The sequence below is a fragment of the Dendrobates tinctorius genome, unplaced genomic scaffold, assembly GCF_039654945.1.
Source record: "Dendrobates tinctorius isolate UK_male_01 unplaced genomic scaffold, ASM3965494v1 ptg000201l, whole genome shotgun sequence".
Lineage (NCBI taxonomy): Eukaryota > Metazoa > Chordata > Amphibia > Anura > Dendrobatidae > Dendrobates > Dendrobates tinctorius.
The window spans coordinates 16,405-43,048 of NW_027361868.1; the positions used below are offsets into that span (position 1 = coordinate 16,405).

Here is a 26,644-nt window from a genome sequence, read left to right on the forward strand (position 1 = left end):
TGGAAGGTCCTGACCACTGATGCAAGCCTGACAGGTTGGGGTGCGGTGCACCTACATCACAGGGCACAAGGCAAGTGGTCACCAATGGAAGCGACCTTGCCCATCAATATCCTGGAAATCCGGGCCATCTTCCTGGCACTGGGAACCTTTCATCACTTGCTTGCAGCCTCTCACATACGGATACAGTCAGACAATGCCACGGCGGTGGCATATGTGAATCACCAAGGCGGGACCCGCAGTGCCCAGGCGATGAGAGAAGTGGCACATATCCTCCACTGGGCGTAAGACACGAGGTCGGTACTCTCTGCGGTCCACATTCCGGGTGTGGAAAACTGGGAAGCCGACTTCCTCAGCAGGCAAGGAATGGACTCGGGGGAGTGGTCTCTCCACCCCGAAATTTTTTACCAGATCTGTCAACGCTGGGTAAACCCGGATGTGGACCTAATGGCATCCCATCTCAATGCCAAGGTCTCCAATTTCATGGCCAGGACACACGACCCGCGGTCGCTCGGAGCGGATGCCCTGGTCCAGGACTGGACCAAGTTCCAGCTCCTGTACATTTTTCCACCCTGATCTCCAGGGTCGTGAGGAAGATCAAACAAGAGGGAGTTCCAACCATCCTGATCGCGCCGGACTGGCCCAGATGTACATGGTACGCCGACATCGTACAATCAGAATTCAGGGGCTCTCAATTTGACGGCATGGCCCTTGAAACCTGGATTCTAACCCAGGCAGGGTTCTCACCGGATGTCATTGCGACCATGATCAGGGCAAGGAAGCCAGCCTCCACCAAGATTTGTCGTACCTGGAGAGCTTACTTTTCCTGGTGCGAATCTCACGGACAGGTCCCACTCCCTTATTCCCTCCCGAAGGTACTAGGTTTCCTTCAATCGGGCCTAGACGCCAAGCTATCCCTAGGCTCGCTTAAGAGTCAGGTGTCAGCGCTTTCAGTCCTTTTTCAAAGGTGCATTGCTACCAAACCGCAAGTAAGGACTTTTCTCCAGCTAGTTTGCCGATTGGTTCCCCCCTACAGACGTCCACTGGAAACGTGGGACCTCAACCTGGTCCTGACAGCATTTCAGGCACCACCCTTCGAACCCCTTAAAGAAGTCCCACTCTGCATTCTGTCACAGAAAGTGTTTTTTCTAGTGGCAATCACCTAGCTACGCAGAGTGTCTGAATTGTCAGCACTTTCCTGCAGACGGCCTTTCCTAGCTTTTCACCAGGACAAGGTGGTTCTCCGTACTGTACAATCCTTCCTTCCGAAGGTTGTGTCCACCTTTCACCTCAATGAGGAAATCTCACTGCCATCCCTTTGTCCGGTTGCGGTTCGTAGAGTGGAGAAGGCTCTGCATACGCTTGACCTCGTCAGAGCATTGCGGTTTTACGTGTCCAGGACTGCACCCTTCCGGAAGTCTGATTCCCTCTTCATTCTTCCGGAAGGCGGTCGCAAGGGCCTGCTGGCTTCCAAGGCTACCCTTGCCAGGTGGATCAAGTCCACCATACATGAGGCCTACCGACTTAACAGTTCCCCTCTTCCGGACGGTATCAAGGCACACTCTACACGGGCAGTAGGGGCCTCCTGGGCCATTCGGCACCAGGCTTCGGCACAACAAGTGTGCAAGGCGGCCACTTGGACTAGCCTACACACGTTTACGAAACACTACAGTGTTCATACCCAGTCCTCAGCGGACGCGAGCCTGGGTAGACGGGTTCTGCAGGCGGCAGTGCCCCAAGTTTAGGGTTCTGCTAGCACAATATTCGTCCATTGCTTCCCACCCAGGGACTGCTTTGGGACATCCCATGGTTCTGTGTCCCCCAATGAGGCGACAGAGTAAAGGAGATTTTTGTGTACTCACCGTAAAATCTTTCTCTTAGCCTCTAATTGGGGGACACAGCTCCCACCCTGTTGCCCCTACGGGCTTTTGTTACGGTTGAGTTCTCATATTGTTCTTTGAGCCTGTACATAGTAGCCTTCTCACAGGCATGATTATGTTGTTTCTGTTATGTTCCTCCTAATGCTTTTGCACAAAACTGGAGAAGGCTGATGCCGTCCAGGGGTGTATACTGCAGAGGAGGAGCCATAGTTAATCTTTTTCAGATTATGCATAGTGTCGCCTCCTAGTGGACAGCAGCATAACACCCATGGTTCTGTGTCCCCCAATTAGAGGCTAAGAGAAAGAGATTTTACGGTGAGTTCACAAAAATCTCCTTTTTGTAAGCACTGTTTTGAAGCCGGCCAGGATTGCTGAAGAGCACGGTTACCTCCCAGTGATGGCTAGAGCTTAAACATCAGCGGTGGTCAGTCTCCTAGTCAACAAGTAAACAATAGAAAAGTGTTAATAAATCAAGAATGGCTGAAAATTTTAATGAACAGTAAATTGCAAAAGTGCTTGTATTTACAAGCTCTGTGTGACAATATCCATCTACGAAGATTCGAATAACCCCCTTTAAAATCTGTGTGGACATAGCCGAGTATCAGTTTTACAATATTTCGAGTACATTCACTCAAAATTAAATTATAGTATACAACATAGACTTTCAAAGCCAAAAATGGAAAAAACAAGTGAAAAACATTTAAAAATAGATTAAAAGAAGGCTCCAATTCTAAAATGAATCAGGCCCATAAAAGTGTTTTCCAGGTTTGGTCTGAAAGTCTGCAGTCAGCCGGAATCCCGGTGCCAGCGCCTGGAGAAAAGTGGTCATGTGACCGCAAGTTTACTACATGCATGCTCCTGGCCACATTCCTACTAGACGTGCGCAGCCGATCATTATAGGATCCATCATCCTCAGCTTGTGGACTCCAGAAAGGCAAAATATACCTTGGCTATAAACCAACGATGTGATGAGAGCTGCCCTGACTGAGACTCTGGCGTCCCCCCACATCGCCCCCCCTATATTCACCCCACTACACGAATCCTAAGAGCGCCCCCTGAGGCCAGCTGCCGTCCATGCAGTGAATGCACCTCGTCTACAGCGAATTCGTAGCAGTTTCTACGCCTCTCCCACAATATTAAAGCTACTAGAATTTGGTTGGTCCGGTGCCGATCCCAATATTCCTAATATTGTAGCACATTCCCCAATGACCTCTGATATTGTGAGCGTTGCTTAGTCCAGGGGTTTGTGATTGTGTTCTGCTCAGGGGCTGGCTGGATCATTATCGATCGGGCTCCGATAACTTTCCATCAGCTCATCCATCTTTACAGATCCCCGGTCCAGCCAGGCCCTGCAACGCCTCCTCCTTTTCCTTACAATTTTATTTTTAATTTCTGCTTGACTCCATACTGAAATGATCTCAATTTGCCTTTGCCTATTCAGCATGTGCCCTCCTCCTTGTGATCGTTCTTAGTATTAATTTTTATGTATGCCATTAACTGGTCTTGAGTCTAGGTAGGAGGGTTAGCAGCAAACAAGAAAAAAAATAACAAAAAAAATATAAATATATTATATATATATATATATATATATATATATATATATATATATATATATATATATATATATATATATATATATATAATTTTTTTTTTTTTTTTAATTTTTTTGCTTACAGAGCTTGAAATCCCCTACAAAACCATTGATTTAAATGATAAAATTCCAGCAGCCACCATTAGGGGGAGCTTCAGGCATATTGGGTTAATTGTACGCGTTGTGCTCCTGAGCTCCCTCTGGTGGTGACTGCAGAAAGTCAAAATGCTATAATTTTATATCTATAGCTCTACAAGGGATTTGGTGCTATACTGGATGTCCCAAATTCACCACTAGTCCTGTTAGATTCAGCAGCAGGGAGGAGGAACATTGAGGAGCTACTTTGAGGAGCTGTCAAGCTAAGGCTGGTTTCACACTAGCCTTTGGAGGCGCAGCGGACGCTCGCCGTGAAGCTCTGCCCCCTGCCGCGTCTTCTCCGCCCAGCTTCGCTTATGGGCGCATAACGCTGCATGCGACCTGCGTACTCTATTCTTAGCATTGGGTACGCAGGCCGTGTGCAGGTATGCTTTTGCCGGCGCATGCGTCCTTTTGACAGTGCGCCGACCTGCTCTAAACGCATTGTGTTGCAGTTTGGTGCGGCCGGCGCATCGTCAAAAAGACGCGTTTGCCGGCGAAAGCATACCTGCGCACGGCCTGCGTACCCAATGCTAAAAATAGGGTACGCAGGCCGTACCGGGCGGAGCTGACCGGAGGAGGCTTGGCAGGGGGCGGAGCTTCACGGCGAGCGTCCGCTGAGCCTCCAAATGCTAGTGTGAAACTAGCCTAAGTGGTGGAGATTCAGCTGCAGGGAGTAGACATTGAGGAGCTGTAAATAAGACAAGATGGGTTTAGATTCCGCAGCAGGGAGTAGGGACACTGAGGAGCTGTCAGTCTAGGTTGGTGGTGATTTAGTTTAAACTTTTAGTATTGATGATATAGCCATTTTGTCATGGATTTTCATAGTAAGAGTACCAGCCCCATCAGGTCTAGTAGATCTGCATAATCAAAAAGCAAAAAACACAAATATCCTGAACTAAAAAGTAAAAAATATACTGCAAATAATGCATAAAGGTAATAATTATTATTACCTTTATGCATTATTTGCAGTATATTTTTTACTTTTTAGTTCAGGATATTTGTGTTTTTTGCTTTTTGTTTTCTCTGGTTAATGGTCATGTGTTAATATGCACTTACATTGTGCATACACATTAACTTACTTTTCTCAGTTCAGATTTGTCTTTTATTCATTTCATTGTGCATTCAGTGCATATGGGGGTGTGACCGCCCTCTTTCTGAGCTGGGAAAGCCATCCAGCCTGGCCTAAGCTTTTACTAGTGGGTCAGTCCCTCGACCCTTATTCACATTCATGCCACTTGGCAAGTGAAAAGGTTTTAAATACTAGAGTAGGGACTGTCCCACAAGGGTTGCCGTGACGTGGCGGGATGGCTTGTGCATTATTTTGATCAAAATTATGTTTACTAAATACCCTTATTATTATTATTACCTTTATGCATTATTTGCAGTATATTTTTTACTTTTTAGTTCAGGATATTTGTGTTTTTTGCTTTTTGTTTTCTCTGGTTAATGGTCATGTGTTAATATGCACTTACATTGTGCATACACATTAACTTCTCTCAGTTCAGATTTGTCTTTTATTTAGATCTGAATAATGTATGCCATTTGTTGTACTGGTATACTGGTGACTGATCTGCTTTAAGTTCCCTTAGTTTAGGGAATGTTTGGAATAATTCCCTTTACTGATGCATGCAGTGCAGAAAACATGGAAGACCTAGTCCAGGGAGATCTCATTAGAGTTTGGTGATTTTTCTGGAGACCCCCAATGAGTAACCGCAATCATCCGCTGACACTTCTGTCCTGAGCACTCAAGACCAGTAAATCTCCCGCTTTATAGATGGTAAGAAAAATACATGACTGCACCTCACCTCTTCCTGTGTTTGCCTCCGCCAGGTGATTGACCCTATTGCCCCGCGGTACAACGCCTTACTGAAGAGCCAAGTCGTTCCAGTCAACATCCCCGGGGCTCAGGATGGAGTGACAGAAGTGGCCAAGCACCCAAAGGTTTCCCATGCGCTATCATTCTTTTTAAAGCGGGATTGGGCTTTAGAAGATCTCTATTTGTTAGGAAGGATACCCAATGTTCCCCCTTCAGGTTCCTCCTGAAACCATCTCTAATCTATAGGGAGACCTGGCAGTAAGTGTTTAATTTCTCTACAGCACTCCCGCAGGGCAGACTAGGTATTACACAGTGCTCAATGACATCAGTGAGTTGTCTTTGTAGGGCAGGACTGGACAGATCTCGCATTTCACGGAAAGAACAATATAAATCCGTCCATTATATTCCTCATTAATATTCATTCACAGTTAGGTTTTGGAGGGTGAAAGTTTAATCCTAGTTTGCAGAAAGTTTCAGCAACTTTTCTCAAACTTTTCCCCGTCATTTATCAATGTATTTGCTCTTCTTTGGGCGCATTTTACGCCAAAGCAACCTCTGATTTTCTGTGGGTTTGTTGCAGTTGTGCCTTGGCAGTGGACGCTCTCTCCTGCCATGATGGTTTGCTACAATGTATCAGCGCAGGTAAAATTGTACAATTTTTATTTTTTTTTCACTTGTCTAGAATGCGGAGGTCGGCATGAAATCTGTATGGTACGGCCCTCGAGTCCTTATAGAAGGAGCCGATGCTGAGACTCTGTCTGAGGGAGAGATGGTCACCTTTATCAACTGGGGGAATCTCATCATCACCAAAATCCACCGGTAAGACACTGTTAAAAAGAACATAGAGGGGCACGGCTCACTTGCACAGTGGGTGGTGATCGGCACAGGTGACATTGTGTGGGGCAAACCTCCATGATCGGAAAGCATCAGTCGCCAACCCTATATTCAATAGGTACCTGCCGATTGTGCAGATGTGACCTCGTAGATGTACCCTAATACAAAGCTGCTCGTACATACGTCGGAGACCCTATTTTAACTTTGCTTTGGGTACCTTTAATTTAGACTTCCGGTTTCTCATCTGCAGAGACTCCAGTGGGAAGATAACGTCTCTCGATGCCCAACTCAATTTGGAAAACAAAGACTACAAGAAAACCACCAAGATAACGTGGCTGGCTGACACTCCTAAAGCTCCATTAACCCCAACAGTTTGTGTCAACTACGACCATCTGATCACAAAACCCGTCCTGGGGAAAGAAGAAGACTTCAAACAGTACATTAACAGGAGCAGCAAGGTGACCACGACCGTCCTGTCCTGCCAAAAAACACTTATTACCGAGCATTAAAAAAAAAAATCAGATTTATGGAAATGTTAACGGCGGGACTCCATATTGGAAATATGAGATTAAAGCGGTAAAATTATGCCTTATCCATAGGATAGTGAATAGCTTACTGATTGATGGCGCCCAACTCGCCACTGAGCCCGGGCGTGAGCGTAGCAGAGGCGCACATGCTCGCCCTCCACTCCATCCGTTGTCCTTCAGACTACAGGGTACGGCGTTCGTCTATTTTCGACTTCCCCCATCTCCATTATATGACTGCAGCATTTGCGCCATGTTGACATTGCCCCAGCCTAACTCTGAGCTCAGCGTCTTTGCCCCCACGTAGATGGCGTGAACCGCTGAGCTCACTGATCGGCTGCAGCAATGTCGACGTGACAATGGAGTAATGGGGGCAGCGGCAGAAACTTGGCACTGGACCCAGGGTGGATTATTGAGACTCGGTTTGTTTTTTGTTTTCCAACGAACTTTATAAATCAGGAAATTTTTGGGGAAAGGGAACAACTCTTTTAATCACCCCAAGGAATATGACCTGGGTAGACTTTAGTAAGGATCTGCAGAAAGCCCACACGTATGTATCTATGAAATGATTTTCACGATGCTGACTCTCCCTCCAACATAGGACTATGGCGGATCTGTCAGTCCCGCCGTTGTTCTATTTCCCCCCGCACTGAGCTGCTTAGCATTGTAAATGTTGGGTTGCCAGCCCTGCAAAACCTTTTTTCTCTACTTCTGGATCGGGGAACTCGGGAAACTGTCCCCCAGTGAAGGCTCCAAGAAAGAGATATTACGCCGAGTACCCAAATTCCTCATTTTTTTTTTTTTTTTCTTGTTGATAAAGGTCCACTTGTGCTATCACTGGTTACATGATTAAATTGCAATTCTTTTCAGCAAGAAGAAGTGATGCTCGGAGACCCTTGTCTGAAGACCCTGAAGAAAGGAGACATCATCCAGCTGCAGCGGAGGGGCTTTTATATTTGTGATGAGACGTATGAGCCCATCAGGTAAGAGATGAGATTTATTAGGACCAGACTTTTTTTTTTTTTTTTTTTTAAATGACCTCCCAATCTTGGAAACTGGCCATTGTAAATCTTCCACTTTTCTATTAACAAATCCAAGAACTTTCTTCTATTGACCCTTCTTTTACTTTTCTCAGCCCCAACAGCTGCAAGGAGGCTCCGTGTGTCCTGATCTACATCCCAGATGGTCACACCAAGGAGATGCCAACTTCTGGCTCCAAGGAGAAAACAAAATCTGCTGGTGCCAAGAAAGAAGTGAGTGTTAAAAGTAGACGGAAAAAAATTGCTCCTTTTAGGAAACCCATTTTCTTTTCTCTATTATTTTTTTTTTTTTTTTCTAGGGTTCTGAATATGTTTTATGAGAAATGTGGGGTGATCGAAATATTCCTTTTATTTTAAATTTTCTACATTTTTAATTAGCCTCCTTAGAGGACTTAACCCTTCAATCGTACCTCTGGTTTAATGTCTTCTACACGTCGTCAATCTACCCCAATAATGGCAAAGGAGGAAATTAGAGTCGGTACATACTAAAGTTTTTTTTTTTCCAATCTATTTGCCATGACAACAGATGATATTTTATAGTGAGAAGAAAATAAAATACTTTTTAGAAGTCCCTTTAAAACAAAGTTTGAAATATGTGGTTATTTCGAAAGGAAAATCCAATGTAAACAGAATGATGCAAATTTGTTTTAATGTAGTAACTTTTACAACTTGCTTCTGGTTTCCAAAGTACCCTGAACATCAGATATTTCCCCTGTTTGTGGGTTCGGCAGATACACTTCTGGCCGGTACCCGGTTTGGAGGTTGATGTCTGAAAATTGGGGTCCAGTGATAATATTAGTACATTTAATAGGTTGTATTTTTTTTTATTAGGAACACATCTAAGCATAATTATTTTTAACATGCCCAGCGCCGTTAAGTCCTATAGAAATGACCACAGGGCAAAACGCCATACCCAGAGCATTCTTCAATCATAGGCCGAACATTACATTTTAAAGGGGGTTGTCCAGGACATTTACTGTACAGACGTGGCCTAGTGGGTAATCGATGTCAGATTGATGGGGGTAGTCCAGCTGTACCCCCCTTCAATCCGATACTGATGTCTTATCCTCCGTATTTAGTCCCTGGACCCCCTACTGTATAAGTATGACATCTCTTAATTTGCCACTTCTCTGCTTCACAGACAAAGGCAAAACCCACCGAAGCGGCAGTGAACGATGCCCCTGTCCCTTCCCCCGTTTCAGCAGCAGACCCCTCCGTTCTCTACAACAAGGTTACAGCTCAGGGAGACCTCGTCCGGGAACTCAAAACTAAGAAAGCCGAAAAAGCTGAAATCGACGCAGCTGTAAAAGCTCTCCTGTCAATGAAAGCTGAATATAAGCAGGCAACGGGTCAGGACTATAAACCCGGAAACGCCCCAGCATTGGGAGTCGCCTCCTGCCCAGCGGCAGCCTCTGATGGTGGCGATGCCAAAGCGGCTTATGACAGGGTGTCCGAACAAGGGGAGGTGGTGCGTAGACTAAAGACCGAGAAGGCGCCAAAGGTAAGATGACAATGAGCCGTTCACCCTGCTCGCCGAGGTTTGTCCTCCATCTTTCCTAGAGTCCTGAAAGGCCAACCTTGTTTTGACGCTTGTTAGCCTTTTTTCCCCTCCACTGTTGCTTTTAATGAAATATTAAATGATTGTCCATGACTCTAAAACACATTCTAAATAGGTCAAGGGTAGTGGAAAGAAAAAAATTATTAAAGCCTCCCAGACCTGCCAAATCTCCTGGCATTTTGGGATTTTTTTCCGACTGGTGGCATCATATGACCGCTGCAGCTAATCAGCGGTTGCCACCTTCACATTCCATCTGATTTAAAGGGCACAATCTCTCTTCTTGCTCAGACAGAATGTGAAAGCGGAACCCGATTATCAGCCGAGAAAATTCCAACATGCCTGACAGGGTGTTTTGGATGATTGTGGACAATTGTTGACACGCACGACCGATCGTTACGCTGACGATTGTTTATTCTGGTCGACATCGACCATTTCATTGGATTAAAAAGGATCCTTTAGAAAGTGTTTTAAAGTAGAGGCCAAACCCTTCTATGGCTTTATACAAGGGAGTTATCAGGATCTTTTTAAGGTTTTCCTTAAAGGGGTTTTCCAAAGGTGGGCTAAGAGTAAAGAATGGTTTAAAATGCAGAAATGACCATTAATGCTTTAATCCTCTCCCCCACCCCTTCTAATACCGAAAGTAATAACAGGCCATCCATCACTCATGTGATCACTGCAGCCAATCACTGACCTTGTGTTGTAGATATATACATCCCTGCAGTGGTCATGTGAAGGATGGTCGAGATGATATTAAGGGGTCAGTAATGCGTATTTCCTTGTTTTATAAGAATCTCTCTCCTATGACTACTTTTGAAAAGTCTCCAGAAAAGCCCCTTTTACTTAATGTCTTAAAGGGGATCTCTGGCACTGCTTGCTTTTTGCATCGGTGATGGTGACGTCATGTAGGATGCGTTCACGATACCTGCTAGGCTATTGATGTGGAAGGCAGCTGCACCAGGAACCCTTTAAACTGGGCTGATTGCAGGGATTTTCTCCAGCTTCTTTCACAACTTTCCTAAACTTTTTCTTTTTTTCCTTCTGTTTGGTGTCTGCTCTGCTGCTCCTTCTCTTTTTCACTCTAAAGCCTGAGGTAGAAGCGGCTGTGAAAAGTTTATTAGAGCTGAAAACACAATATAAGCAAATAACTGGACAGGAGTACAAGGCAGGCGCCTCTCCTGTAGCTCCAGCCAGCAGCCCCTCACCTCCTATAGCCACAGCCAGCGGCCCCCCACTGCCTGCTCCCTCCAGTCTTCCAAGCTCCGACATCACCCTGTTATACAGCAGGGTTTCTGAGCAAGGAGAGGTGGTCCGACAGCTGAAAAGCAAGAAGGCTTCCAAGGTAGGACCCTGCGGCTACACTTCTGTTGTATGTGTAGATGCAATGCTTTGCCTTTGTGTTCTGGGTCTATAAAACTGCAGACATGACCACGTGCAATAAACTCCATTTCTGAGGCTGACTGGGAACGTTCAGATAATCCATGTGCAAATTACTGATCAATCTCCTTCAGGATGGACCTAAATATCTGACCACTGGGTCCACCAAACTCCCCCATCCATGTCCTTATGTCGCATTCCAACCACCCCCCCCCCCGAGGGGTGACTGGTCCAGATGCCCTTCCTCCTCCCCTCCCCCCCGAGGGGCAACAGGGCTGGATGCCGTCTACTCCTGAGGGGCCATGTAATTGAATGCTTTATACTGTGAGGGTGACTGGTCCAGATGACAAAATCTGAATTAGGACTTGTGCTCCAATCCTTTTCTCCATATCGTGTATTATCTACATATGAATAAATGTGATCTTTCTGACTAGATGTAACTATTGGACATTAATACTCACCACAGGACTCGGCATTGCAATGTTATTCCTCTATAGGATACACTGAAGATTTTTGTGCCAATGTTTCTTTTGTCATCAGATGAACTTGGTTTAATTCTTTGCTTCTTTCCTCTTTTCCACTTCCCTCTTTGCCGCTCTCCCCCCCCTTTCTCTTGCGCTCTCCCCCTCTTTCTCTTGTTCTTCCCCCACCTCTTTCTTTTGGTCTCCCCCCACTCTTTCTCTTGGTCTCCCCCCCCCTCTTTCTTTTGGTCTCCCCCCACTCTTTCTCTTGGTCTCCCCCCCCTTCTTTCTCTTGGTCTCCCCCCCCTTCTTTCTCTTGGTCTCCCCCGCCCTTTCTCTTGGTCTCCCCCCCCCCTCTTTCTTTTGGTCTCCCCCCACTCTTTCTCTTGGTCTCCCCCCCCTTCTTTCTCTTGGTCTCCCCCTTCTTTCTCTTGGTCTCCCCCGCCCTTTCTCTTGGTCTCCCCCGCCCTTTCTCTTGGTCTCCCCCGCCCTTTCTCTTGCTCTCCCCCCCCCCTTTCTCTTGCTCTCCCCCGCTCTTTCTCTTGCTCTCCCCCGCTCTTTCTCTTGCTCTCCCCCGCTCTTTCTCTTGCTCTCCCCCGCTCTTTCTCTTGCTCTCCCCCCTCTTTCTCTTGCTCTCCCCCCTCTTTCTCTTGCTCTCCCCCGCCGCTCTTTCTCTTGCTCTCCCCCGCCGCTCTTTCTCTTGCTCTCCCCCGCCGCTCTTTCTCTTGCTCTCCCCCGCCGCTCTTTCTCTTGCTCTCCCCCGCCGCTCTTTCTCTTGCTCTCCCCCGCCGCTCTTTCTCTTGCTCTCCCCCGCCGCTCTTTCTCTTGCTCTCCCCCGCCGCTCTTTCTCTTGCTCTCCCCCGCCGCTCTTTCTCTTGCTCTCCCCCGCCGCTCTTTCTCTTGCTCTCCCCCGCCGCTCTTTCTCTTGCTCTCCCCCGCCGCTCTTTCTCTTGCTCTCCCCCGCCGCTCTTTCTCTTGCTCTCCCCCGCCGCTCTTTCTCTTGCTCTCCCCCGCCGCTCTTTCTCTTGCTCTCCCCCGCCGCTCTTTCTCTTGCTCTCCCCCGCCGCTCTTTCTCTTGCTCTCCCCCGCCGCTCTTTCTCTTGCTCTCCCCCGCCGCTCTTTCTCTTGCTCTCCCCCGCCGCTCTTTCTCTTGCTCTCCCCCGCCGCTCTTTCTCTTGCTCTCCCCCCCGCTCTTTCTCTTGCTCTCCCCCCCCGCTCTTTCTCTTGCTCTCCCCCGCCGCTCTTTCTCTTGCTCTCCCGCCGCTCTCTCTCTTGCTCTCCCCCCGCTCTCTCTCTTGCTCTCCCCCCGCTCTCTCTCTTGCTCTCCCCCCGCTCTCTCTCTTGCTCTCCCCCCGCGCTCTCTCTTGCTCTCCCCCCGCTCTCTCTTGCTCTCCCCCCGCTCTCTCTGTTGCTCTCCCCCGCCACTCTTTCTCTTGCTCTCCCCCCGCTCTCTCTTGCTCTCCCCCCGCTCTCTCTTGCTCTCCCCCCGCTCTCTCTCTTGCTCTCCCCCCGCTCTCTCTCTTGCTCTCCCCCCGCTCTCTCTCTTGCTCTCCCCCCGCCACTCTTTCTCTTGCTCTCCCCCCGCCACTCTTTCTCTTGCTCTCCCCCGCCGCTCTTTCTCTTGCTCTCCCCCGCCGCTCTTTCTCTTGCTCTCCCCCGCCGCTCTTTCTCTTGCTCTCCCCCGCCGCTCTTTCTCTTGCTCTCCCCGCCGCTCTTTCTCTTGCTCTCCCCCCCCGCTCTTTCTCTTGCTCTCCCCCCCGCTCTTTCTCTTGCTCTCCCCCCCGCTCTTTCTCTTGCTCTCCCCCGCCGCTCTTTCTCTTGCTCTCCCCCCGCTCTCTCTCTTGCTCTCCCCCCGCTCTCTCTCTTGCTCTCCCCCCGCTCTCTCTCTTGCTCTCCCCCCGCGCTCTCTCTTGCTCTCCCCCCGCTCTCTCTCTTGCTCTCCCCCCGCTCTCTCTGTTGCTCTCCCCCGCCACTCTTTCTCTTGCTCTCCCCCCGCTCTCTCTTGCTCTCCCCCCGCTCTCTCTCTTGCTCTCCCCCCGCTCTCTCTCTTGCTCTCCCCCCGCTCTCTCTCTTGCTCTCCCCCCGCTCTCTCTCTTGCTCTCCCCCCGCTCTCTCTCTTGCTCTCCCCCCGCTCTTTCTCTTGCTCTCCCCCCGCTCTCTCTCTTGCTCTCCCCCCGCTCTCTCTCTTGCTCCCCCCCGCTTTTTCTCTCGCTCCCCCCCCCCGCTCTTTCTCGCTTCCCCCCCCCTTCTCGCTCCCACATTTAGGAGGAGATAGATGCTGCAGTTAAAAGCCTCTTGAACCTTAAAGCTGAATACAAGCAGCAGAGCGGTCAGGAATACAAGCCCGGTGTTGGTCCTCCTCCTTCTCAGTCTCCTTCTAGTACTTCCACTCCCCAAACAACCTCCAAACACGCAGCCCCCAGTGACAGCATCGCTCTCTACAACAAGGTGTCGCAGCAGGGGGAGCTCGTCCGCAAGCTCAAATCCGAAAAGGCTCCAAAGGTAAAATAGTTTGGGGCCGTTTGCAATAAGATGCTGCATCTTTTGTGTGCAGTGTTCCCATATCTTTCTGCAGAGGGGAGATGCCACTAGCTATGCCAGCTGATGTAATGTAATATGTCATTCTGGCCATTAAAGGGTTTATTCTCATCTCCATAGATGGCTATTATCGGATAGTGCTTGTTAAAACAAAAACTTACGCAATTTACTCATTAAAATTTTCAGCCGTTCTTGAGATATAGACACTTTTGTTTACAGCTGTATCTATCAGCGGTGGTCGGTCTCCAAGGCAACGAATTGTAAACAAAATAAAAGTATTAATATCTCATGAACGGCTGAAAATTTTAATTAGGAGTAAATTGCAAATTTTTTTGTATTTACATGAACTATCTGACAATACCCATTTGGTAAGATGGGGATAATCCTTTAAAGATATTGACTGTGAGGCCGCCTCAGAGAGATCTGCTTGTTAGCGGCTCTCTAGGACGTCCTTACGACCCCTCATGATATAAGGACGTCGGTTGTCTTTGAGAGAGTTATTTAAGATGATTGGGTAGAAATAACCACAGATGTGATGTCTTCCAGGACTGTGAATCGTTGCCTACAACGGCCAATCACAGTACAGCTTTAATTTTTCAAAAATCGTTAATGAAATGAAAGCCGTCTATGATTGGCTGTTACGGGCAACAAAGCTGATTTTACTGACAAATGTGGGTCATCATCTTTTTCTATTTTTTTAAGGACAAGGTGGATGAAGCGGTAAAATCCCTGCTGTCTCTCAAGGCCGAATATAAAGAAATGACCGGGCAGGAGTACAAGCCGGGACAACCTCCTGCAAGCAGCGCAGCGGCAGTGCAACCTGTTAAAGCTCAGGAAAGTAAGCCGCCGTCTTGTGAGTCTGAGGAACTGCTAAACATGCTCACCAAGCAAGGGGAACAGGTCCGAAAGCTGACGAGCGAGAACGCTTCCAAGGTAAGAAGACTATTGTGTCCTATGCATCGATGTGTTTATCAGATTGTGTCCACTACGTTGCTTCTGAAAATTACGAATATGGGTGGTATGGGTATGTAATAGACGTTAAAGGGGTTATTTTCATCTTCACAGGTGGATATTGTTGGATTGTCCTGGTAAAAACAAGCAGTTTTGCAATTTACTGCTTTTTAAAATTTTCAGCGGTTCCTGAGATATTAACCCCTTCCTGCCATCCGACGTACTATCCCGTCCATGGGACCTGGGCCCCTATGCCCATGGACGGGATAGTACGTCTACCGCGATCAGCGGCGCCCACGTGATGAGCGCCGCTGATCGCGGCCGGGTGTCAGCTGATTATCACAGCTGACACCCGGCACAATGTGTCAGGGGCAGTCACGGACCGCCCCCGACACGTTAACCCCTTGCACACCGCGATCAAACATGATCGCGGTGTACCGGGAGTTAAAGGGAAGCATCGGCAGGGAGGGGGCTCCCTCCGTGCTTCCCTGAGCCCCCCACGGCAGCGCAATGTGCAGCGCTGCTGCGGGGGGGGGCTCCTTTCCTCCAGGCCCCCGAATCCAAGATGGCGACGGGGGCCTGCAGGAAGCTGGCTTCCTCAGTGCCTGCAAAGCGCAGGCATGAGGAAGCCTTCGGCACTGCCTGTGACAGATCGCTGATCTGTCACAGTGATCTGTGATGTGACAGATCAGCGATCTGTCACAGGATAGTGATGTCCCATCTGGGACTATGTAATAAAGTTAAAAAAAAAGAAAAAAAAAAAAGTGTACAAATAATTTTAAAAAAATCGCCACATAAATTAGTAAAAAAAAAAAAAATATTCCCCAATAAATTCATTTTTTGAAAAAAAAAAAAAAAAACAATAAAAGTACACATATTGGGTATCGCCGCGTCCGTAACGACCCGCCCTATAAAACTGTCCCATTATTTACCCCTTTAGCGAACCCCTTAAAAAATAAAAATAAAAAACGAAGCAAAAAATAATGATTTATTATCATACCGCCAAACAAAAAGTGTAATAACGCGCGATCAAAAAGACGCATATAAATATCCATGGTACCGCTGAAAACGTCATCTTGTCCCGCAAAAAACGAGCCGCCACACAGCATCATCAGCGAAAAAATAAAAAAGTTATAGCTCGCAGAATAAAGCGATGCAAAAATAATTTTTTTATATAAAATAGTTTTCATTGCATAAAACCGACAAAACATAAAAAAACGACCTAAATGAGGCATCGCTGTAACCGTACTGACCCGAAGAATAAAACCACTTTATCAATTTTACCGCACGCGGAACGGTGTAAACGCACTTCCCCAAAAGAAATTCATGAAACGCTGGTTTTTGTTCATTCTGCGTCCCAAAAACCGGAATAAAAAGCGATCAAAAAATGTCACGTGCCCGAAAATGGTACCGATAAAAACGTCAACTCGTCCCGCAAAAAATAAGACCTCACATGACTCGGTGGGTCAAAATACGGAAAAATTATAGCTCTCAATATGTGGTGATGCAAAAACTATTTTTACAATAAAAAGCGTCTTTTAGCGTGCGACAGCCGCCAAACATAAAAACCGCCATAAATAGTAAATCAAACCCCCCGTTATCACCCCCTTAATTAGGGAAAAATAATGAAATAAAAATGTATTTATGTCCATTTTCCCATTAGGGTTAGGGCTAGGGTTAGGGCTCAGATTAGGGTTAGGGGTGTGTTGGGGTTAGGGTTGGAGTTAGAATTGGGGGTTTCCACTGTTTGGGCACATCAGGGGCTCTCCAAATGCAACATTGTGTCTGATCTCAATTCCAGCCAATTCTGAGTTGAAAAAGTCAAATGGTGCTCCTTCCCTTCCAAGCACTGCCATGCGCCCAAACAGTGTTTTACCCCCACATGTAGGGTATCAGCCTACTCAGGACAAATTGCAAAACAACTTTTGGGTCCAATTTCTCCTGTTACCCTTAGGAAAATAAAAAATTGGGGGCAAAAATATCATTTTTGTGGAAAAAAATGATTTTTTTATTTTCACGTCCGAGCGTTATAAACTTCTGTGAAGCACTTGGGGGTTCAAAGTGCTCACCACACATCTAGATAAGTTCCGTGGGGGGTCTAGTTTCCAAAATTGGGTCACTTGTGGGGAGTTTCAATAGTTTAGGTACATCAGGGGCTCTCCAAACGCACATGACACCCGCAGACCATTCCATCAAAGTCTGCATTCCAAAACGTCACTGCTTCCCTTCCGAGCCCCGACGTGTGTCCATACAGTAGTTTTCTCCCACATATGGGGTGTCGGCGTACTCATGACAAATTGGACAACAACTTTTGGGGTCCAATTTCTCCTGTTACCCTTGGGAAAATGAAAAAATTGGGGACTAATTGATCATGTTTGTGGAAAAAATACGATTTTTTTATTTTCATGCCCGGGCATTATAAACTTCTGGTCCGGAGGAGAGGAGACTGTCCTCCGGGCTTTGGGTACCATATCCCTGTAAAAAATAGAATTTAAAATAAAAAATATTGTTATTCTCACCCTCCGACGTCCCGCGCAGCCTTCCCGCCTCTCTCCACGCTCTCGTTCCCAGTAGTCCTTTGCGAAAATGCTCGCGATGACGTCCCTTCTCGCGGGATCGCGAAGTCTCGCGGTCATTCGCGCGACGTCATCGCGAATGACCGCGAGACGTCGCGATCCCGCGAGAACTGACGTCATCGCGGGCATTTTCGCAAAGGACTACTGGGAACGGCTGCGCGGGACGTCGGAGGGTGAGAATAACACCATTTTTTATTTTTTTTTTTACATTTTATCTTTTACTACTGAGGCTGCATCTCAGTAGTAAAAAGTTGGTCACACTCGTCAAACACTGTTTGACGAGTGTGACCAATCTGTCAATCAGTTCTCCAAGCGATGCTACAGATCGCTTGGAGAACGCTAGCATTTTGCAAGCTAATTACGCTTGCAAAATGCTAGTTTTTCCGTGGGAAAATCGCGGGAATTTAAAATGCGATTTTCCCGCGGACTGGAATTCCGGAATTCTCGCTGTAATTTCCGCGAGAGTTCCGGTACGTGTGCACTTAGCCTAAAAATTGGCCGGGTCATGAACGTGCAAACCACCCTTGGGGGTGAAGGGGTTAACATTTCATTCTTTGCTTGTAGCTCGTTGCTTAGGAGACCGACCACTGCTGCTGTCTGGCTTGTAAGCAGTGCGCTGAAGCTAGCTGGGATTCGGAGCTTACAACACACTCCAGTGTTCCTGGATATTGTCTAAACTGTGCTTACAAGCTCTACATAAAGAGCATGAAAGCACTGCGCGTGTTCTGGTGTCTCACAGCGGTGGTTGGTCTCCAAGTCAATCAGCTGTGAACAAAAGAAATATCTCAAGAACGGTTGAAAATTTTAACAAGTAGTAAATTGCAAAATTGCTTATATTTACATGCACAATCTGGCAATCCCAATCTATGAAGATGGTACAATTCTGGCCTCCACTAGGGGGAGCTTTGGAGCTTACTGCATATATTTATACATTGGACTAGGCAGTAAGCTCCCCCTAGTGGCCACCAGAATCTATAATGGAAGTCGTTAGGAGTGCTGAGAATGTAGAGCTCTCTTTACAGGGAAAATAAAATTGGATTTTTTCTTTTTTACAATCCTTTTTATGGTGATTTGACACGCCTGATTATCTTTAGGATGTGGTTGATGCTGCAGTGAAGCAACTTCTCGATTCAGTGCTTGCGCTGGCTCAGTACAAGGGTCAGACTGGAGCGGAGCAGACAACGGCAGCCACAACTGCACTGAAAGAAGACAAGAAGCAGAAGGAGAAAGAGAATAAGTCCGAAAAGCAGAACAAGCAACCGAAGCAAGGAGACGGACAGAAAAAGATGGACGCTGCCAAGGAGGTCGCTGAGGGGCAGGGCCCTAAGAAACAGACCAGGTACGGCTCCACTTCTCTGGCTGATACTTATATCTGAGTTCAAGGTCACTTAAAAGGGACCTCCGCCCAGGTGGAGAAGTTCTTGGCGCCTTATTTCTCTGCACATTTGCGTTTTGATGTGGTCTATGGTCATCGATCAGCTGAGAGGAGCTCAGAAAAAGACAAGAATTAGAAAGTCTGCCATTGGACCGTTAAAATGAGCTCACTGACAGATCCTCTTTTTACTCATTTTGCAGCCAGTAATATAGAGGTTATAGAGGGCTAACATTTTTTATTTTTTGGAGGGTGCTAAACATGCATGCACTAAAGAAAAAAGCGTTTTAAGGAGCAGTGTTCCTGTTTTTCTGCTAACAGTGAACAATAGATGCTTGGCTGCAGAACACTGTAAAATAACGTACGTGCAATAAGGGCTTGTTCCCCAAATGTGATTTTTTTTTTTTTTTTTTTAAATGTATTTATTTTTTACTATTTTAGGCTGGGACTGGAAGCCAAGAAGGAGGAAAATCTTGCAGACTGGTATTCCCAGGTGTGTTACGGATGGCAGTGTGGTGCGTTTAGGCCTCTCTGCACATTGTGTTTAGTCTGAATACATGTGCAAGGCTAAATCATTGCTGCCCCCTTTATTCTCTGGAATGTCGGTGCTCCCCCCCCCCCCCCCACCCCCCAAGGATGGTTCAGTAATGTCATATCTTAGCAGTAGCCATTGTTTTATAAGATGGGAATACCTCTTTAAAAAAAGGCATATACTCTAGTGATGAGCAAGCGTGCTTGTATAAGGTGTTATCTGAGCATGCTCGGGTGCTAATCGAGCGTTTTGGCGTGCTCGTAAAATATGCTCGAGTCAGCACGTCTGCATGTATCGCGGCTGTTCGACAGCTGCAGCACATGCAGGAAATGCATAACAAACAGGAAATCTCTGTATGTGTTGTGACTGTCAAACAGCCGCGAGACATGCAGCCATGGGGACTCGCGCATATTTTTGAGCACTCTGAAAATCCTCTATTTAAGACACGAGCATCCTTAGATGACACCTAATTTGAGCACGCTCGCTCATCACTTGTATGCTCTGTACACATGCGGTTTTGCTGATGGCTGGTTTTCACGTAGAAGCAGTAAAGATATGTACGACGGGCGCACATCAGGGGCGAGATGTGCACGTAGCCCATGTCAGAAAGTGTCACATCCTACATATCTTCTGTGTCTTCCAGGTGATCACAAAGGCAGAGATGATCGAGTATTACGACGTCAGCGGGTGCTACGTGCTGCGGCCATGGGCCTTTGCCATCTGGGAATCCATTCAAAATTTCTTCGATGGCGAGATAAGAAAGTTGGGCGTGGAAAACTGCTACTTCCCCATGTTCGTGTCTCAGGCGGCACTTGAGAAAGAGAAGACCCACATTGCCGACTTTGCCCCAGAGGTGAGTTATAGCAAAGTGTCGGCCACAAGGTGTAACGCTCACTGTCTGATCAAAGGATCGTAGATCCAGGTGAAAAAAAGGAAGGAAATGAATTGGAAAAAAATCTAAGTGAATCACTTTCTATTTCCAATTAAATATTAAAAAAAAATAATGAACGTGTTTGCCTTATCCGTAAAAGTTTAATCTATGAAAAATATAAAAAGTATGTGTAAGTGGCACTGAAGAGGAAAAAAATATTTATTGCTGAGATGCGTGTCGCCTGGACGTTTTTGCTGCTCAATGCCATAAAGATCCCCCCCCCCCCCCAAAAAACAAAACAAAAAGAAAACAAACCCAAACAATGGGGTAATTGCAATTTCTCTATCTCTTCATTGAGGAACACAGGTAGCCCTGAGTGTGTGTGTTGCTGTCCCTAGGCAAAAAAAAGTTCCTCCTCAACAGGGTACACCTACTTAGTGTCACTAGGAGGCAGACATGTGTGGGGGCAGTATTCCACCAACGCACAGCTCAAGGCCGCTGGAAACCCCGGGAGGCCTCTTTACCCATCAACATCCTGGAGGTTCGAAGGCCTCTCGTGAAGCAAGAGGTCTCTCAACACAACCAGATATTGTAGATCTGTTCAACCAAATCTTTTTAAGGTGGAGCACACCCGACGTCAACCTCATGGCTTCCTGGATGAACAACAAGGTCCCTCATTTCGTGTCTAGGTCCTCCTGGTGATCGGATCCGACGCTTTGGTCCTTCCCTGATCCCTTTGATTCCCAGACTCATCAAGAAGATCAAAGCAGAAGGAGTACCAGTAATCTTCATGGCAGCAGACTGGCCCAGAAGAGCTTGGTGCGCAGTCGTCCTTTTTTCAGATGTCCCCTGGAATGTCCTGGGTCCCCCAGACCTTACTTGCTCATTGTCCCCTTTTCCACCAGAGTTCAGTCTCTCAATCTGATGGCATGGGTGTTGTAGCCACAGTGTTGAGATAGGCAGGCTTCTCGTCAGTTCATCCAGACTATGATCAAGGTGAGAAAGCCCTTGTTCTCTCGCATATATCGTGGAAAGCTTTTTTTTTTTTTTTTTTTTTTGCTGGTGCGAGGACATTCGGACAACCTTCATGTCTTTTCTTTCATTTCACTCCTGGGCTTCCTACATTCAGGCCTAGAATCTGTGTTGTCTCTCCATTTCCTCAAGGGTCAGGTCTCCACGCTCTCTATCCTCTGGTTTCCCACTCCCAGATCAAGACCTTCCTGCAGGGAGTCGCACACTCTGTTCCACCATATCGTCATCCCATGGATCCGTGGGACCTTAACCTAGTCTTGAGCGTCTTCCAGGGACCAATTCAAGGCATCGCCCACTATTATCTTTCCTAGAAAGTTTTGTCCTTTGCTGCGATCACTGCTATCAGGCAGTTCTCAGAATTAGCAGCTCTCTCGTGATGCTCCCACTTTCTTGTCCTCCACCAGGACAAGGTGGCTCTCCAACTGGTGCTTTCCTTCCCAAGGTGGTTTCACCATTCCGCCTCAACGAGGACATCATCCGTAATTCTGCCCATCTCATCATCTAGAACATCCCTTCACAAATCAGAACTTGTTAGGGCCCCCAAAGCTTACACCTCTCAAGAACAGAATCATTCAGACTCCAACTCCTTTTTCGTGATTCCTGAGGGTCATCGCAGGATACTTTTTGCTTCCAGGGGCCACTATCGCTCGCTGGTTCCGCTCTGCCATACTGGACACATACCAAGTGAAGGATTGACCACCTCCTCCAGGAGTGAGGGCTCTCTCCACCCACGCAGTGGGGGCTGCCATCACCAGGCCTCTGTGACCCAGCTTTGTACAGCCGCTACCTGGTCTTACCTTCATACTTTTCTCCTTCGTCTCTTTGGGGGACACAGGTACTGTGGGTGTATGCTACTGCTGCTTGGAGGCTGACACTAAGTGAACAAAAAAAGGTTAGCTCCTCCGCCGCCGCATACACCCTCGCCCCGATTGCGGGTGGAACTCAATTTTTTGCTTAGTGTCTCTGGAGGCACACATGTCTGGTTTTCTCCAGACTTCTTTTTTCCATGAAGATAAGACAGGGGCGACGGATCCTATTGAAAGGGTCCGATCTCCCCAAACCATCAACGGGCGAGCACGTGTTGAGTATCGTCTCCACGTATCCTTTCCCGCACCGAGGGACGTATCTGGGTTTTTTTCCCCAGACTTCTATTTTTGTTTTTTATTTTTATGAAGATAAGACAGGGGCAACGGATCCTATTGAAAGGGTCCGATTTCCCCAAACCAACAACGGGCGAGCACTTGCGAGTGTCCCTCCACGTATCCTCTCCCGCGACGTGGGACACGATGCCGGACTTAGCCCTGTCCACCCCTAAGTATTGAAACCATGGGCTTGCACAGAGGCACAAGACTAGTCTCTGCGGCCCCCACTGCTCCACCAACGCTAGACGGCGGTGCTGCAAGTTGGCGGACAGGCCCTCTCCTCACCCCCTGAAGGGGTTAGACGGTGTTAGGGTGCCTGCATCATCCAGAAATTAACCCCATCCCCTCTACCTGGGTGCTGGATCCGGAGTCAGGTATGGAGGGCTGGGGAGGGTCCTGCGGCAGCGTTCCTGTCCACTGAAGCTCCAGGCGTCTTAGGAAGTGTAGGGCAATCCTCCTTCCCTCTCCTCCCTCCTCCCTCTTTTCGCCAGGCGTGGACGCCGGGTCCCGGCGATAGAGAGGCCGCGCGCGCCCTCCCCGCGGCGTGCGGGCAAGGCCATGGGCGGAAGTCCCGCCTCCGGCGTGACGTCGTTTCCCGCACCGCCCCCCGCGGGCTAGGGCGGACGCCAAACAAGTTGAGCCTCCTGCTTCATTGCAGGGTAGGCCGCGACCGGGAGAGGAACGTCCCGGCCTACCCAGAGGAAAGGAACGCAGCGCAGAGGCAGCAGCAAGAGCACGTGGGGACTCAGGACAGGGTAAGTGTGACCCTGACCCTAGAGGCGCGCTACGGGGATTAAAGGTGGTTTTGTCCTCCTCCCTTCCCCTCAACCCTCATATAAATTAGGCCTGGCAGCAATATGTCCGGAAAAGGTAAATCGCACACGTTCCTTTATGCCGCATGCATTTCTTGTGGGGTTAGGTTTCCACGAGCTCAGAGCCAAAAACTATGTGAAGCCTGTGACTCCGAACGCGCCCAGGAGCCCTCCCCTGCGACAGAGCCCAGGGGTCCGGATCCCCCGGACTGGGCCTTATCGCTTTCCCGGTCTATGGCTTCTCTGACAAGGGCGATCGAGACCCTTCAGGCTCCAGATAGGGGCAGAGATGGCGGCTCGCCTGTCTGGGAGGGATCATCCTCCTCACAAGAGCCTCCGGCCTGCAGGGGCCGCAGTCATTCTAGACAGGCGCATAGGAAGAGAACCCACACGGCGTCTCTGGGCCCATCCGGTGCTTTGGCATCCATGAGTGCGGCGTCTCGTTCACCGTCACCACTATCTGGGAGCAAGCAGAGTTCAGATTATGACGCAGATGAGCCCCTGGCCCTAGATGCTCCAGGGTGTCGGGAGACGGTTGACAGTCTCATTGAGGCTGTCAATCAGACTTTGGGTATCGAGGATGACGTCTCTCTGGCCTCAGGTCATAAGGTGTCCTTTAAGAGGGCCAAGCGACCGTATTATTTGGCACTCACCCAGAGTTCGAGGACATAGTACAGCGTCACAGGGAGCAACTGGACAGGCGTTTCTCGGGCCAGAAAATGCTGGAAGCAAGGTATCCGTTTGCACCGGAGCTCTGTAAGAAATGGGTGGAATCCCCGGTGGTGGATCCGCCAGTGTCATGCTTGGCTTTGAAATCTTTGTTATTGGTACCTAGTGTTTCTTGCATTGAAGACCCCACGGATCGGCTCATAGAGAGTTTGGCCCGCTCGGTATATTAGGCATCAGGTTCAGCGCTCTCTCCCTCATTCGCAGCAACATGGGTAGCCAAGGCCATGATGTCATGGTCAAAATCATTAAATAAAGTCTTGCAGGATAGGGACCTGCCGACGGAGGTATCAGAGATAGCAAGTCAGATCGCGATGGCAGATGATTACCTGATCAATGCTTCCTTAGACGCTGCTAATTGCGCGGCACTAGCGGTGGCTAATGCAATCGCCATTAGGAGGGCTCTATGGTTAAGGATGTGGCGGGCCGATTCGATTTCCAAAAAATCCTTGACTTCCCTGTCTTATCAAGGTAGCCGCCTATTTGGGGAAAAATTAGACCAACTCATCTCTGATGCTACAGGGGGAAAAAGCGGTTTTCTCCCACAGCAGAAAATCAAGCCGCCGTTTCATCAGCCTCAGGCGCGGTTTCGGGCTTTTCGTAACCCCGGGTGGATGGCAGCGGCCAGTTCCGCCGCTCCAGTTCGCTACAACCAAAACAAGGATCGACAGGTTACATATAGAGCCAACCCGCTGGGCAGGATGCGGGCTCGCCAGCCCAGGTCGAGGGGAGCCAGATCCCAAAGACCCTCAGCAAAATGACTCGGGGCAGCCGTTACCCGAAAACGACAGGGTGGGCGGCCGTCTACTCCGGTTCTGCCACGTCTGGGTCGCGGTGTCACGCGACGCATGGGTGGCGGAATTAGTGTCGTCCGGGTACAAAATAGAATTTGTCAGAGATCCTCCAAGACTATTTTTTCTTTCCCGGCTTCCCAAGGTGGAAGCCCGGGCAGAGGCATTGCTGGGAGCCATCAACGTACTCCAGCGCAACGGAGTCACTATTCCCGTACCAGAGTGCGAGAGGGCTCGGGGTTTTTACTCCAATCTGTTCGTGGTCCCCAAAAAGGACGGGACAGTCAAGCCGATACTGGACCTAAAGCTCCTGAACAGGTTCATCAGGATCAAACATTTTCGAATGGAATCTCTCTGTTCGGTTATAGCGGCCATGGAGCAAGGGGAATACTTGGCCTCGATAGACATCCAGGATGCCTATCTGCACGTCCCTATTTTTTCTCCACATCAGAAGTTCCTATGTTTTGCCATCGATGGCCGGCATTTCCAGTTTGTAGCACTGCCCTTCGGGCTGGCTACTGCCCCCAGGGTGTTCACAAAGGTAATGGCAGTCGTCATGGCCATTCTAAACTCTTGGGGCATAGTTGTCTTGCCGTACTTAGACGACCTCTTGGTGAAAGGCCCTTCATTTCGGGCATGCGAAGAGAATGTCAGCATCGCGCTGGATACCCTATCCCGCCTAGAATGGTTGGTCAACGGGAAGAAGTCATCCCTTGTCCCAGCCCAGAAGATTTCTTTCTTAGGGATGATTTTCGACACCTCCCGAGGGTTGCTAATTCTCCCTCAGGACAAGGCTCTAGCGCTCCGGCAGGGAGTCCGGAAACTGCAGCAGCCAGTCCCTCACACCATTCGGTTCGGGATGAGGGTGCTAGGGAAGATGGTGGCGGCAATGGAAGCGATTCCGTTTGCCCAATTTCATCTTTGTCCCCTGCAGCATGCTCTCTTGACAGTCTGGGACAAGAGCCCATTCACGCTCAATCATCAGTGCCGGTTGTCCTCTCAGGTCAGACAGTCACTACAGTGGTGGACGAGCAGTTCCTCCCTTATTCAGGGGAAGCCTTTCCCCCCAAGATCAATGGTTGGTGGTCACGACCGACCCGAGCCTCCTTGGCTCAATGGTTGGTGGTCACGACCGACGCGAGCCTCCTTGGCTGGGGAGCGGTTTTTCGTCACCACACAGTTCAGGGGCAATGGTCACAACAGGAGGCATGCCTCCAGATCAACTTGTTGGAGATACGAGCAGTGCGGCTGGCGCTGCAACATTTCCAGCACTTTCTAGCAGGACGTCCTGTCCGGATTCAATCGGACAACGCCACGGCGGTGGCTTACGTAAATCATCAAGGGGGCACCCGCAGCAGGGCAACCATGCGTGAAGTAGAACACGTACTTCGCTGGGCCGAGAGGAACCACTCGGTAATTTCAGCAGTCCACATACCGGGCGTGGAAAATTGGGTGGCGGACTTCCTCAGCCGGCAGGGTGTTGTGTCCGGGGAATGGGCTCTGCACCCCGAGGTTTTCCAGCAGATTTGCCAACGGTGGGGAACACCGGATGTGGATCTGACCTCCGGGGTGAACGCCAAAGTGCCCGTGTTCGTCGCTCAGTCTCGGGACCCGCGAGCGATCGCAGTGGATGCGTTGGTTCTACTATGGAACCAGTTTCGCCTTCCATACTTGTTTCCCCCGCTACCACTACTTCCGAGGGTCATCAAGAAAATCAAAACAGAGGGGGTTCCAGCAATTCTGCTGGCCCCAGACTGGCCCCGTCGGGCATGGCACGCGGATCTAGTGCAGCTCCTTGCAGACGTTCCATGGCGTCTGCCAGAACGACCAGACTTACTGTCGCAGGGGCCGATCTGCCACCCGAACTCATGGGCCCTGTGTTTGACGGCATGGCCGTTGAATCTTGGATTCTGACCCAGGCGGGGTTTGGGCGGGAAGTGGTCGCTACAATGGTTAGTGCCCGGAAGCCTACCTCGGCAAAGATTTACCATCACACTTGAAAGGTCGTCTTTAGTTGGTGTCGAAATCGCGGGGTTGCTCCACTAATTTTTTCTATTCCCAACATCTTGGCTTTTCTTCAGTCAGGCC

The 26,644-nt window shown here is 48.7% G+C and overlaps 1 protein-coding gene across 3 annotated transcripts in view; it reads left to right on the plus strand.

Annotated features, from left to right (window-relative positions):
• Positions 1-26,644, plus strand: part of LOC141056887 (bifunctional glutamate/proline--tRNA ligase-like) — a 69,803-nt gene that overhangs the window by 15,457 nt on the left and 27,702 nt on the right. For 2 of the 3 annotated variants that reach the window (XM_073553330.1, XM_073553331.1), the window contains 12 exons: positions 5,437-5,547; positions 6,105-6,241; positions 6,507-6,714; positions 7,651-7,763; positions 7,916-8,033; positions 8,962-9,321; positions 10,463-10,717; positions 13,479-13,715; positions 14,454-14,684; positions 18,373-18,617; positions 19,092-19,143; positions 19,826-20,035. In XM_073553330.1, the coding sequence (XP_073409431.1) occupies positions 5,437-5,547; positions 6,105-6,241; positions 6,507-6,714; positions 7,651-7,763; positions 7,916-8,033; positions 8,962-9,321; positions 10,463-10,717; positions 13,479-13,715; positions 14,454-14,684; positions 18,373-18,617; positions 19,092-19,143; positions 19,826-20,035 (2,277 nt within the window). The remainder of the gene's footprint in view (positions 1-5,436; positions 5,548-6,104; positions 6,242-6,506; positions 6,715-7,650; positions 7,764-7,915; positions 8,034-8,961; positions 9,322-10,462; positions 10,718-13,478; positions 13,716-14,453; positions 14,685-18,372; positions 18,618-19,091; positions 19,144-19,825; positions 20,036-26,644) is intronic. The other variant, XM_073553332.1, reaches the window with a different exon arrangement.